This window comes from Drosophila teissieri, chromosome 3R (genome assembly GCF_016746235.2).
Source record: "Drosophila teissieri strain GT53w chromosome 3R, Prin_Dtei_1.1, whole genome shotgun sequence".
In the NCBI taxonomy this organism is placed as follows: domain Eukaryota; kingdom Metazoa; phylum Arthropoda; class Insecta; order Diptera; family Drosophilidae; genus Drosophila; species Drosophila teissieri.
Genome location: NC_053032.1, coordinates 26,862,330 through 26,874,914, shown reverse-complemented (window position 1 = coordinate 26,874,914; position 12,585 = coordinate 26,862,330). Strand labels below are relative to the sequence as shown.

Here is a 12,585-nt window from a genome sequence, read left to right as displayed (position 1 = left end):
CTGTCTGTTTCCGGTCGCCTGCCGTTGTGTGCGTTTGCTTGAGCTTGTGCCTGTGTGTGTGTGAGTGTATTTCGTGTAAATAAATGCAGTGCAAAAACAGCAAAAGAAACAGCAACAGAAACAGCGAAAGCAACAGCAACATCAGAAGAAACAGGAATAACAAACGAAATGGCAAAAAGTGCAGTTAAGCGTGGAAATTGCATTAAAAATTGAGCAAAAAAATTGCGAAAACAAAAGGCGGCGAAAAGACTAAAAACGGAACAAACAAAGACGCAAAACGAAACGCTGGAGTTAACGAGCGCTAAAAAGCAAAAAAATACAAAAATACAAACAACAAAATTCGAGTAAAAGCCACCAAAAAGACAGACAAAGAGAGTAAAGTTTTGATTGAAATTTTCACTGTGCTTTCATCCATTCGGGATTGTGTAAATTTCTGATTAACGAACAAGACACCATCAACACAGAAAAAGTGCGGCGCGTAACGTAAAATAATATTTCCCGAAAGGATTCCAATTAACTCCATTTGATCCAGCGTAACATTGGCGTCAAATATCAAATATCGCAGAACTTCTCTAATCGAGCAACAAATCAGTTGGCAGTTCGGGTTACGCTTTCTTTGTCATGACAGTTCGGGCCTACATTTTGCTATATTTTTTATTGTTTATGCACAGCAAGATCGCCGCCTGCGGTTCTCCCAGCCATAAACACACCTAACTGATAGCCGTTACACAAAATTGAGCCGTGAACACTGAGATTCAAGTGCGAGTGAGTCGTGCAGCAAAAGTCAAAGTCAGCAGGCAGTAAGCAGTCAGCCCCACCTAACGTCCACACAAAACAGCCCGAGAACTCGGGTCGTTGACAAAGTAACGCATTTAGTGATAAGGACGAAACGACTTGCTGGCAAAATGAGCAGCCAAAACAGGAGCCAAAGGAGCGTGAGCAGGAGCAGGAGGAGCAGCAGCAGCGGGAGCAGCACGGAGATGGCCCAACTATTGCTCCTTATCGGCATCGTAGTCGCATCTTGTTTGCCGGGTAAGTGTCAACAGCAGTCGCTGTCTCCTTGTCTCCTGTTTCCTGTTAGCTGTGAGCATCCAGGACTTATCAGCCAGCGCCCGGAATTAATGCAAATATTTAACGTGCTTTTTTATGGATTTGTCGTCGTCATGAACCCATAGCCCCATGCCTACATCCCACGTCCCCACATTGAGGTCCTGTCATAATAACGAGCTCCAGAGCCTTGGAGACAGAGACGGAGACTGAGCCGCTCTCCACTTGACATGACTTGTAAATGGCTTTCGATTAAGTTGTCACATTAGCATTAATCTCGAGCTCCAAGGAGCAGCCATCTTAGAGCCCATTGAAGTTCAATCAAGTTGTCTGGCAATTCCTCACTTCTTTCTTTCCTTCTCCAAACTCTCCCCCCTTTTGGTGAAGAAACGTGCTAATGAGCCGTAAGTCGATGAGTTCAATATCTTTTTGAACATTTTCCTCAGCAGTTCAGAGGTGATCTAGGTCAGTGGGAGTCGGTGGGTCTGCTGGCGTAGTCCGCATGTAATTGAAATATAATTACTCGCGTGAAAGCAGCTTAAATCGTTCAGCCTTTAAACTCATATATATTCATTATTTCATTAACAATTCAGCTCTTTACAGCGTCGCTGGTGAATTTTAAATGCGGGCAGGCGAAACAACAGGCATCGTTTTAATAAATATTACTGCTTGTTATTAATATGCATTCGCCATTCGCCATTATCCTGAATGTTGTTTTCTCACAAGTGTAATCCCATAATCGTATGGGATCAGGCAAAAGGGGCTTAAGGCAATTACTGAAACCAATTGGTTTTAAATGTAAGTGGGCATTCCATCATTTTTCTCCAACAATTGGTTTGTGCCACCACCCCCTCCTGTGCAAATCTAAATGCCGAATTTAATGGCAAGTTCACATGGGGATTACGTATACGCAGCGTTGGCTCGCACATAAAAGCATTTTGGGCATGCAAAACAATGAGGCAACGTAAATGATAGTTTTGTTGGCTTGTTTTTCGGGGAGCATTTTCTTTCTTCTATTTGCCCATCACAAATCAGCAGATGGGACCAACGTTTGTCATTTGATTTCGGTCGCACGGTCGCAGTTCGAAGTCCCTTTCATTTCATTTGGCTTTGTTTCAGTTCGCCTCGTTTGATTCGCAATATTTTCATTTTCATTTACGGCAGCAAATTCCAATTGGGGGCTCTATTTGTGTTTTAGTTTGTGTTCGTGTTTATGTTTTGTCTTTGCTCTCTGTTTGCTCTCCATTTGTATTGTTTTGCTAATTCGAACTATTTGAAATGTTTTTGGGTTTTTGGGTGGGGGGGTGGTAGAAAACTGGAAGCACTCACAACATTTGTTGTTTACCCAACGAGCATTTCTAATACTGCTGTTTGTGTTCGCCTCTAATATGGCAGCAAACACCGAAAATAGTTAATGCGAAATTAATTTCCGAATTGAGGCTGCGCTATAAATAAAACATTCGCTTCGATTGGAACGAGCTTTTCCTTTCATGTTCTTCGCTTTTATGGCAGCGACAAAAATTGGTCTCAATAAAAATTTACGTTTCATAAAATTTATTATGTATGCAATACAATGGCCGTAACACACAGCGGGGTGCAGGGGAGCAATGAAATTGTCGACGGTCAAATCAAAGCAGGAATGACCAAAAAACAACAAGGAAATGAACGACTTTATATGCAGGATAATGGCCAGGACATCATGGTGCTGCGAACTTCGCACGTATGTCTGTGTCTGTGTCTGTTTCCCTCTCTTTCTCTTCGCTCCGCCACTCAAGCAGGCGGAAATTTATTACCGCTCTGAATGAGTGAGTGTGTGTGTGTGTGTTTCCAAAAATCCTTGCACCATTCTGCCACTTGAACTTCGGACAACTATTCGACTTTATTCGAAATCATTGACCAAATTCTTAAGTAATCAAACCGAAAGTTTGCCTCTATCTCAACTGTGGCCGATAAGAGCTTTCCACTCGCCCAGATAAATACAAATCATGCAAACTGGCCAAAAAACCAGCAGCAGTGCTAAAAAAGTTCAACATGACTTTTCAATTTTGGAATGTGTTTAATGGGCTCCGATGTGTCCGGAGCATTTCGTATCATTCTATCACATATGTGAGAGTGCCTGCAAACAGCTGACTGTTAATGGAAATCGAAGTCATAAAATCGGAAAAGTTGCGTTCGCAAAAGTTAAGCCCCAAGACAACTTGGGTGGCCACTTTTAATGAGTCACTAAAATAATGAAGGCCACGACTTTATCAAAACAGTTTGGCTAAATCGAAATCGAAATCCCGCAAAACCAGTGACATAAAAGGTTATAGTTTCCATTGCTCAGTTAGATCGAATAACACGAACAAGAAACGGCAACAATCGCGGTTACATTTCTGCCAGTTTAATGGCAGAAACTCCTTACACAAAGGTTTAACTTTTAATGTGTATAGTATTATATTGCGGCGAGGACTCAAGTGAACGAGAATCGGTACAACTATTCGCTGGGAAGAAATAAATCGTTGTCACGTGTGTGCCACAATTAAGGAAAATGGGAAAAATATGGTGGAAATTGTCGCTGCAGGTTGTCAAGGGTACCGAGCACGTAATGAAAATATTGCGCACAGTGTAAATACCCACACATTCGTATATCCTCGTGAGGTCGGTGCGTTTGTATGCGACGCCTGATTGCAAACAGCTTCCTGTTGCGGCACGCGCCTAATTAAATTAGAGAACGCAACATTTCGAGCTCAATCGAGGATGCAGATGAGAATGGGGAATAGAACTGAATAACTGAATGCCGCTGCCAGGAGAGCAAGGACAACAGCTCCCCGGCAGCTTAATCCGCAAACAAAGCAAGTGTAAGGAGGCATCCCAGTGGGAGTTCGCTGCTTGCCATGTGTCCTGTCATCGATTTCCCAGTTTCCTGCTTCTGCTCTCCTCGAGGCCCAAAGCATATTTTCGCCTGGCAAAATTATGCACAAATTTTTCAACCGTAGCTGTTCTACTGGGTGCGTTTATGCTTATGTGCGGGTGTGTGTGTTTGTGTGTTGGCAAACAAAGTCGGGCAAATATGTGCATACACACACACACAGGAGTTGTGGGTGGTGGCTCCACCCCCTCTCCCAGTGCTTTTCTAATGCAAAATAAGCCAAAAAACAAAGCAAAGGCGAAAGGCCAAAGGAAGCATCTATCCAGCTGCCAGTCATGGTCTCATCCAACTACCACGTCCTCCACCACTCTCCACTTTTCAAACTTGCATGCACGGCAGAAATTATATTGGTCTCTTTAAGTCATATTTAAATATTATATATATATTTCAAGCCATATAATTTTGATTAATAAAAGTATTTTACTCCTCTCTCTTTTTGTTTGCCAGAAATGGCACAAAATTTAAGGCTGTGCTGCGTTTTTCTTAGTGTCCCCATTGCGTTACCCAATTTCACTGCGCTCCTCTAAATTTTCGCACAGATTAAGGATTTTTCCAGCTGCAGTTGAAGGCGAGTCGACCGAGTTGAGTTGAGTTGTTGTTATGTGCTATTTTTTGTTCCGCTCTGCATGTTGCACGGCCAGGGGGCAGCCGACGCTGAGGGGCAACCCCCGTTGGCTGGGTGCTGGGTCATGGTCGCAATGCCCCCGATTGCCTGCACCCTCCCCTTTGCCCGAAAGCCATTTGGCAGCAAACAACATTCATTATGCATGCATTTTAAATTGTAAATTTCACTACCTTGCAGTCGGGCCACCTCCTCCAGCCGCCCGGCTGCCAAAATGGATTTGGTGGCAGCCACAGCTACAGCCACAGCTCCTGTTCCGGCTTTTCGGCTCCCCGTTCCGGCTAAGATGCTGTCAGCTTTGGACCAGGCTAAGACGCACTGATGCGCTTGATGAGCTTTTGGCCATATTGTTTGAATTTTTACCAACTCAGAGGCTTAGAGCACCGTGGCCTAAGTCGCTTCTTCCCCCTGGGATCCCTTCGTTGGCATTTGCCTGGAATAATACTGGCAAATTCAATTGGGGCAGCTAGGGTCAAAATAAATCAAAACTTTTCACCGGTTAATCTTGTTAAACTTGTGCAGACATTTTCCCATTACAAGGCGAACTTATATTTGTTAATGAGTTGATCATTTTCATGCAGTGAAGCGAGTGCTCGAGCTAATTTGATTAAATTAGTTGCAGCATCGGCATTCTGACAACAATTTGTGGCCATTTAAAGTGGCCCTAAAACTTCAAACTGCTTAGAAAGTATTATGTGGAGACGAGGAAACAGCCAAATTGAATATCTCCTTTCAAAATTGCCATGACAACTGAGCGTTGTGGGTGGGGGAGGGGGCAGTGGAAACTCGAACGGCAGAGCCACCGAAAAGTTTGTGGCGCCTGGAAACTTTTGTCTGTATGTGAGCCATTGGATTTTGGGGCATAGATCAAAAACGCAAAAAGGGGTTAGGTTAGGGGCTCAAACCAGGGCTCAAGCCGGGTCTGATGGCGATGATGGAGATGACGATAATGGGCATTCAGGCAAATAGGCAAATCCGCATGAAAGCAGGGACCAAAACGACGGTCCGTCCGGACAGGTTGCCATTGTTGGCAAGTGGCAACAAAGTCAGGCAAACAAAATCCGGTCCGAGAGAAGATATATCTCTGTCTATTGACTCCGGACTCGTGCCGGGGCCTCCAACTCCTGCAGCTCATCCTGCTGCTCCTCCATTAACACACACCCCACTCGCATGCCAAAGCCTTTTGGGTCAGAAACTTTTCAAATACCTAATCCCCATGCCAGTGGTGAGGCAAGGTAAGGAGCTGGAGCCGAGAGGCAGAGGCTTAGGTCTCCGTTTCAACCTGATTATAAATAGAAAATTGTCCGCTTTCTTCGGGGGTCAAGCGTGTGTGGCGAGTCCTGAACGGTTTCAGTCCGGTAAGTCCGTCGTCTAAGCTGATTCTCAGCTCTATTAATAGCTGATTGGCTCAGTGGCTCAGGGTTCGGGCCACCTGCACCACCTGACGACTGCCGGCAGTCATATTGATTCGGTTATGACAGCGGCCGTATGCCACCTGATCCACCTACCTGCCCGAGTCTAAGTGGAAAACCTTGTATGTTTGTCGTTGCCCTATGTTCTGCTCTTTCACCGGAAAAGCTTAAAGAGTTTCCTTTACGAACTGGCCAAAAGTTGGCGCCTTTCCCCAAATGAGCCAGCTCGCATGCGTCTTTCTTTCGACCACGACAGTGGAAATCTATTTGGGGGAATTCAAACTATTTGGCGTGCTGGCCCGCCCCAAAAGCCAGTGTAAATTGTTGTCGGCAGCCACATGAAAGAAGGGACTTGGATAATTGAAACTGCGAGCGGTTGCCCCGGCAATGTCCGACCGAAGTTTACTCCGCAGTATCAGTGAAAATTAACGAGGCTTTCCCGCTTTCCCGCTTTTCCCCGCCGCGTTGTGTTGCGCCAAAAGCTGGCACAGATAAGGCCAGAAGAACAAAGTGGCAACTGAATGTTGGGTCCGTGTAGCTCGTAAAGCCAAACCCAATCGATATTGGCCTGCGTCGCGTCACGTCACAGCCAAGTGAAAGCAAATAAATCACAATATCTTGTGGCGGCGGACAAGTCGCCAGTTGCTTGAGGTGAGTCCTTGACCGCAGGATACAGGATGCGTGGGCGGGGAATTTCCGGGGGGTGTTGGAAGGGCGAAAGGCAGCGCGTCAAGTTATCAAATGATTTATTTACGAGCCCGCCAGGCAAACAAACAAGCCCGTGAGGAGAGTCCAGATTTTGTGGACGGGGCGAGGCAAACGACAATTTGCCAAAGGAGCCAAGTGTGTGGAAAATGTCACAGGCTCCGCCGCAAGTTCAAAACTCTTGAACCCCGCATGGCGACCAGGAGTTATGGCCAGCTTGGTCCAGCAGGAGGACACTTTTAGCGTGCTCTTTTAATAAACTTGTCAAACAAATCGAACCGAAACCAATAGCCAGCTGCTCCTCCTCCGCCTTCCAAAAAACCCACTGATTGTCCGCCTGTCACAGCCGCATATTTCACAAAATGAAATTTAATCATTTTAAAAGCCATTGAAAATTGACAAAAGGACAACTGGTGTCCCGCACTGTCGCTCTCTCCCGCTCACTGTCTATGCCACAAATCTCTGAGGCAGGACTCTAAATCTCTGCGGTGGAAGCAGCCCCTCCATGTTTATGAATATAAATTAAGATGTCCTCCTCCCCTCCCACACATTAATTCATTTACCTGCCGCTGAGAGAGTCTTAAATTGAAAAAGTAATTCTCCGGCCCACTGGCACTTGCCGCCCAACACCCAACATGCAACATCCAACACCCGACGCAATTTGCGGCAGAAACCACAGAAATTTATGTTTCAGCCAGGTGAGCGTTTGGAGGAGCTGCGATTCGAGTGCGAGTCGAGCGCGCGCACATACAATAATTTTCAATTTAAAGGTAATTTTAACCCAAGCTCATACTCACTAACACACACACACACAATGGGGCATGTGAGTGGTGAAACAGCAGCAGCCAACAGCATTTCGGCCATAACTTAACTTACAACAAGTTTCAATAAGCCATAGGTGGAAGCCCCTTTTCGGCCACCTGCCTGTGTCCTGTTTCCTTCCTTCCACTTCCTCCGCCGAAATTGTGCTCTACTCTATTTGTGTGTGTGTGTGTGTGTGTGTGTTGCCAAAGTGGATTTAGCCATAAAATGGCAATGTGCCGCAGCAGCAGCGACTACGACGAAAAAGCACAACAAAGTTAAATGCAGTTGATTTTTGTTGCCCGTGGCGCTCCTGGCGAAATAGCCAGGCAAGGCGAAAGGCGAAAGGAGATTTTTGAAGTAACCGCAATTCATATTTCATACTGCCGTTGGCCATAAAAAGGGCTGAAAGCAGCAAACGGCTGGAATAGCGTGAAGAAAATGAAAATGACGCAAGACGGCAGGCAGGACTTCTCCTGACCCTTCTGACTTCACTTGACTCCTGGCACTCCTAGCACTCTTAGCAATCCCAGCACCACGCGAGGATCCCGAGGGTTAAGCGAACGGAGCGAAGGTGGTGCAAAGTGTTTGCAAAGTAATTTCCGTTTCCTGCTCGCCTCGAGTGGCAGGCGAACATCCTTGAACGTCGCGCGCTGCGAACCGCTCCGCGCCGCAAAATGCAAAAGCCGGGGGAGGATTACGCCTGGCGCGCTCATTAAATTGCCGTTTCAGCACATGCATAAACAGACCGAACAGACTTGTCACTCCTGGCCAAACCGCACTAAGCACCTAAGCAGCACCCATTGCATTGAATGCCACCCGAAGCCATCCGAAACCATCCAAAACCAGGCAAACCAACTTAACCATCTGAACCGCCCAGTGGTGCTCGGCCATCCGACTTGGACACTTTAATCCCGAACGGCACTCAGACGGCGAATGGCGACGTAAGTCCATAAAATCCAGAAGCGGAAGCGAATGCGCTGCATGTGAAGTGCATTCGAAACGTGCTTCTCGACAGGATTTGGGGTTCGAAAAGCATTTAAATTCCAGTTGGAATGCAGACACAACATGCAGACCCGAAAATCAATAAGGAAAGCTGGTGAAACTAACTGGGCCACCAAATGAGGAACCAAACTAATATTTTCCATCCACCAGAAAGGAAAAGTGTTGAGTACTATTTGGGAAAAGAGGATACTTGGTAAAAAGAGAGGAAATCTATTTTCTAAATTGGTAAAAGTAAAAGTAAACTACTTAATCTGTCAAGGATATACAGTTTCTAGCTGCCAACTTTAAGCCAAAATTGAGTTTCAAAAGCTATTGGCTGTGAAATATGGTAGTTTGTTTGAATAACATCTGGGCCAAGCATCGATCGATATACATCCGTGTAACTTTGCGTAACCCAATCAAACAGGAATCAGCCACATCAAAAAGTCGTTTGAGAAAAGTTATTTTTTTAGCGCCACAAAGAGGACGCTTGATTATGCAATTATAGGGGTGTTCACAGGGCAGAATCACTGTATGTGTGTGTGTTTGTGTATATATACATAAATATAAACTCGTTTGTCAGCGACAACAGCAGCGGAAGTGGCAGGGCTCGCATTCAGTTAATTTGATTATGCGGCCAAACAAAAGTAATCATAATAATCCGAAAATAATAATGGAAACGGAAGGCAGCAAACAAACAGTGGTAGCGGCAAAAACTCCATTAACTCATAACTATTAACAACTACAGCCACCGACAACTCGTAAACAACGGCGAAACTTATAATGGACACATGTACATGGGCCAGTTGCCAGCACACACAAACTACAAAACCGCATTACACACGGGCACACGCACACTGGCGCAGGCTTACGACCACAGGCTCATTATCCTTTTTAATAAAGCTTATCAATGCCAGGACATGCGAGCTGCCAGCAACAGCAGCAGCAGCAGCAGCAGTAGCAACAGCAGCAGGAACATCATCGGGTGGCCAGCAGGCAGGAGTACCAGTCCGCCAGCCAATTATCCCAACTCACTCCCTCACACCTGCACACTGGCACACTCACACACTCGCACTATCCTGGCCAAGGGATCCTGTGACAAGACTCCTCCGGTGACAGGAGCAAAGGCACTGCCAGCAACAACACATTAACAATGCCAGCAACACCAACAACAGCAAACAGCGAACAACGAACAACGATGAGAACGACAAACAGTAAATTCAAAGATAATTTATTATAGCGACACCTGTAATTACCATGAGCCATAAAATAATACCCACACATGCATCTTCCACAGGAATCAGCAGCGCTGTGTGTGTGTGTGTGTGTGTGTGTGTGTGTGTGCTGATGTGTGTGTGACGTCCCCCAGTAGAGATTAATTGTGGACTCCACTGATGGAGGTATTGGGATAGCCGAATCCCCTTGCCCCCTCTTTTTCGTGTCTTACTCAGGACACACAAGGAAAACTAAATATGAAGCTGCCACATTTAATTGTGTTGCGGCAACAATGTTGTTGCCCCAAACACACCAACCAAGATATGGGTAACCTTTTCATTCGTCTTTTGAACTTTGCGTCAATCTTGAGGTCTTTGTTTCTAATAGCTCTTTCAAAAAAGACAGGTTTAACAATGTAAAAAAAAGTAAAAATATTATAATTTATTTCGAAATATTTTAATATTTTACCCTTTATGGGTAAAATTTGGAACTGTGTTGCAAGTGCTTTTAAATAAGAAGAAAGCTAATATCGTAAGTGAAAGTCACATGCATGGTGACACTTTCATTTGTAACAAGATTTTTCCCGGACGTGCCGAGGTTGCAGCAAGTGTTTTGAGGATATTCCCCTTTCCACTCGACTTGTGGAATCCCCCCCTTTAGTTTTTTATTGTTTCTGCCCCAAGCTGGCTACACTTTAATCTTGTTCAGCGCACCGCAGCGCACCGCAACACACGCACGTACATATTTTATATTTATGCCCGTGTTTGTCCGACTGTCTCTCTAACTGACTGACTGGCAAGCGCCACCCCCGCTTTGTGGCAACCCCCCTCCGCCGCCAGTGGGGCCAGTGGATGCCGTGGATCCCGTGACTTGTAGGTATTTTGTGGTCGTCGGTGCGGCATGAAACTATGTTACAACAAACAGCAGTTCGGGGAGCAGCCAGCAGAGAGCACACAAATGCACACAGGGCGAATAGTTGTTCTCGCACAATACGCTTATCCTTTCGTTGTTTTCCCCCCATCCTGGATCCTGAGTCCTGGATCCTGTGGAGACCCCGCACCATCGTTGATTGATGTGCTTTTGGCCTGGCTTTAGCCTTGGTGTGGCGCGGTTTCTCATTTTATTGCTTGTCGCTTTTTGTTTCGTTTTGGCCTTTGTCTACGGTTTAGTTGTCCTGCCCCCCGCCACCAGGACGGATCCACTACGGAATCCGTCGTCCTGCTCCGTTCCGTTCCGTTTTCCGTTTTCGTTAGCCGTTGCGCAGTGCAAGTTTCCGTAATCGCATACGTCAGAAATTATGTTCTTTCGCCATTTGAAATGACAACAATTTCCTCCTGCAGTCGTGTCACGTCACTTCGTCCTCGTCCTCGGGTGCTAGAAATCTTTTCAGTTGAAAAGCGTTGGCGGTGTATCCAAGTATCCAAGTATCCAAGCTGACTGACTGGGAAACCACTATCAGCCGACTGTCTGCCCGGATATCTTTTTAATTACACTAAAACGTGCCGAGTCCCGAATGGAGGTCACTTGGGCTAACGAGCGCCAGTCGCATTCCCTGCGAAATATCCTTTCTCCGTGAACAAGGACCCATCCGTCACACGTGCAAAGCGTATGGGCGGGCAGGGGGCTGGCTGGGTTTTGGTTCAAAAAAGCGAGGAGTAGGACACACTAATCCGATTAGTTTGGCCTGACATCCTGTGCCGGCAGAGTGCAGCCCCTTGGCTCCTCCGGCTCATTCATTCATTTCATTCAAATGTGACAAGCCGACAAAATCCAAAAAACAGAAAGAAAAAGTCCCAGGCCAGACAACAAAAGTGGAATAATTAAAAACAACGAAAAAGCGTGAAAGCGGAGAAATAAATTTATCCCGGCAAACATGTCGCCCAAAATGGGTCGACATGGAAACTAGATTTGCCCAGCCAAACGGGCCACATTTTGATGGCAATTTTTGCGCATGCTGTGTGAGATTAAAGGAAGTGCAGGATGCATCAGACCACATGGCCAGTCGCCACATAGCACATAGATGTGCTCTATTCATTTCGCCGCTTTATGGCCGGGCTCTTAAGCCCGACAACCTTTCGCCGCTCGTTCTGCCCAAGAGCAGTTATTTTTATCACATAATATTTTATTTTAACGGCAATAAAGCGTAATTTAATGAGCCTATAAAATGAAAATACATTGGACCCGGTGAACCCAGTCGTGCGGTCGCTTCCCGCTTCCCCGTTGCTACGTCAGCATCCTTGTTAGAAAGGACTACCTGGAAGGAGGCAACTCCCTTCCCACTCCCCCATCATCTGTGAGCCATCTGTCAGCGTGGCTCATTTTTATGCCAAATTAAATGTCCTTCAGCTCGACCGAGATTTTTGCTTTTGCCTACAACAAGGAGCTGCACAGCGAGAAAAATTCAAGAAATAGCTCATTGTTATTCTTTATTAGTTGCTTTAATTTCTTAACTTCTTAAATTTAAAACTTGATTTTTTATGGTAAAAAACTAAGTTGCTTGCCAAACATTTTAATGAACTTTGTTTCCCGTGTGGGAGGACATTTATTTAGCGACGACCGCCTCGCCTCGCTTCGGTTTGGTTTGCTTCTGCAATCCCATTTCTTATACAATTTTCGCTGTCGCGCATATTACACATACGCCCCATATTTCTCGTGTTTACCAAGTCTCTTGGCCCAGTCGTTGGCCTCTCCTTGGGCTTGGCTCGTGCCAGCCACTTGCCAAGAGCCCCCCAAGAAGCCCATGCCGTAGCTAAACCCCCTTTTGCATGTCTGGGAACAGTTCAGTGCCTGATACTCCGACTGCGACTATTTATTCGCTGTCTTCGTTACATGGCATGACATTGACTTTTATTTAAATGATTTCTCTCCACTGCACTGCCGCCCCGGCT

At 45.9% G+C, this 12,585-nt stretch overlaps 1 protein-coding gene across 2 annotated transcripts in view; it reads left to right on the top strand.

The window, feature by feature from the left end:
- Nucleotides 1–326: 326 nt before the first annotated feature.
- The window catches only part of LOC122622429 (kin of IRRE-like protein 1), a 56,467-nt gene continuing 44,208 nt past the window's right edge, over nucleotides 327–12,585 (top strand). The window contains exon 1 of one of the 2 annotated variants that reach the window (XM_043800850.1): nucleotides 327–1,032. In XM_043800850.1, coding sequence (XP_043656785.1) covers nucleotides 906–1,032 — 127 coding nt within the window. In that variant the 5' untranslated portion in view covers nucleotides 327–905. The remainder of the gene's footprint in view (nucleotides 1,033–12,585) is intronic. The other variant, XM_043800849.1, reaches the window with a different exon arrangement.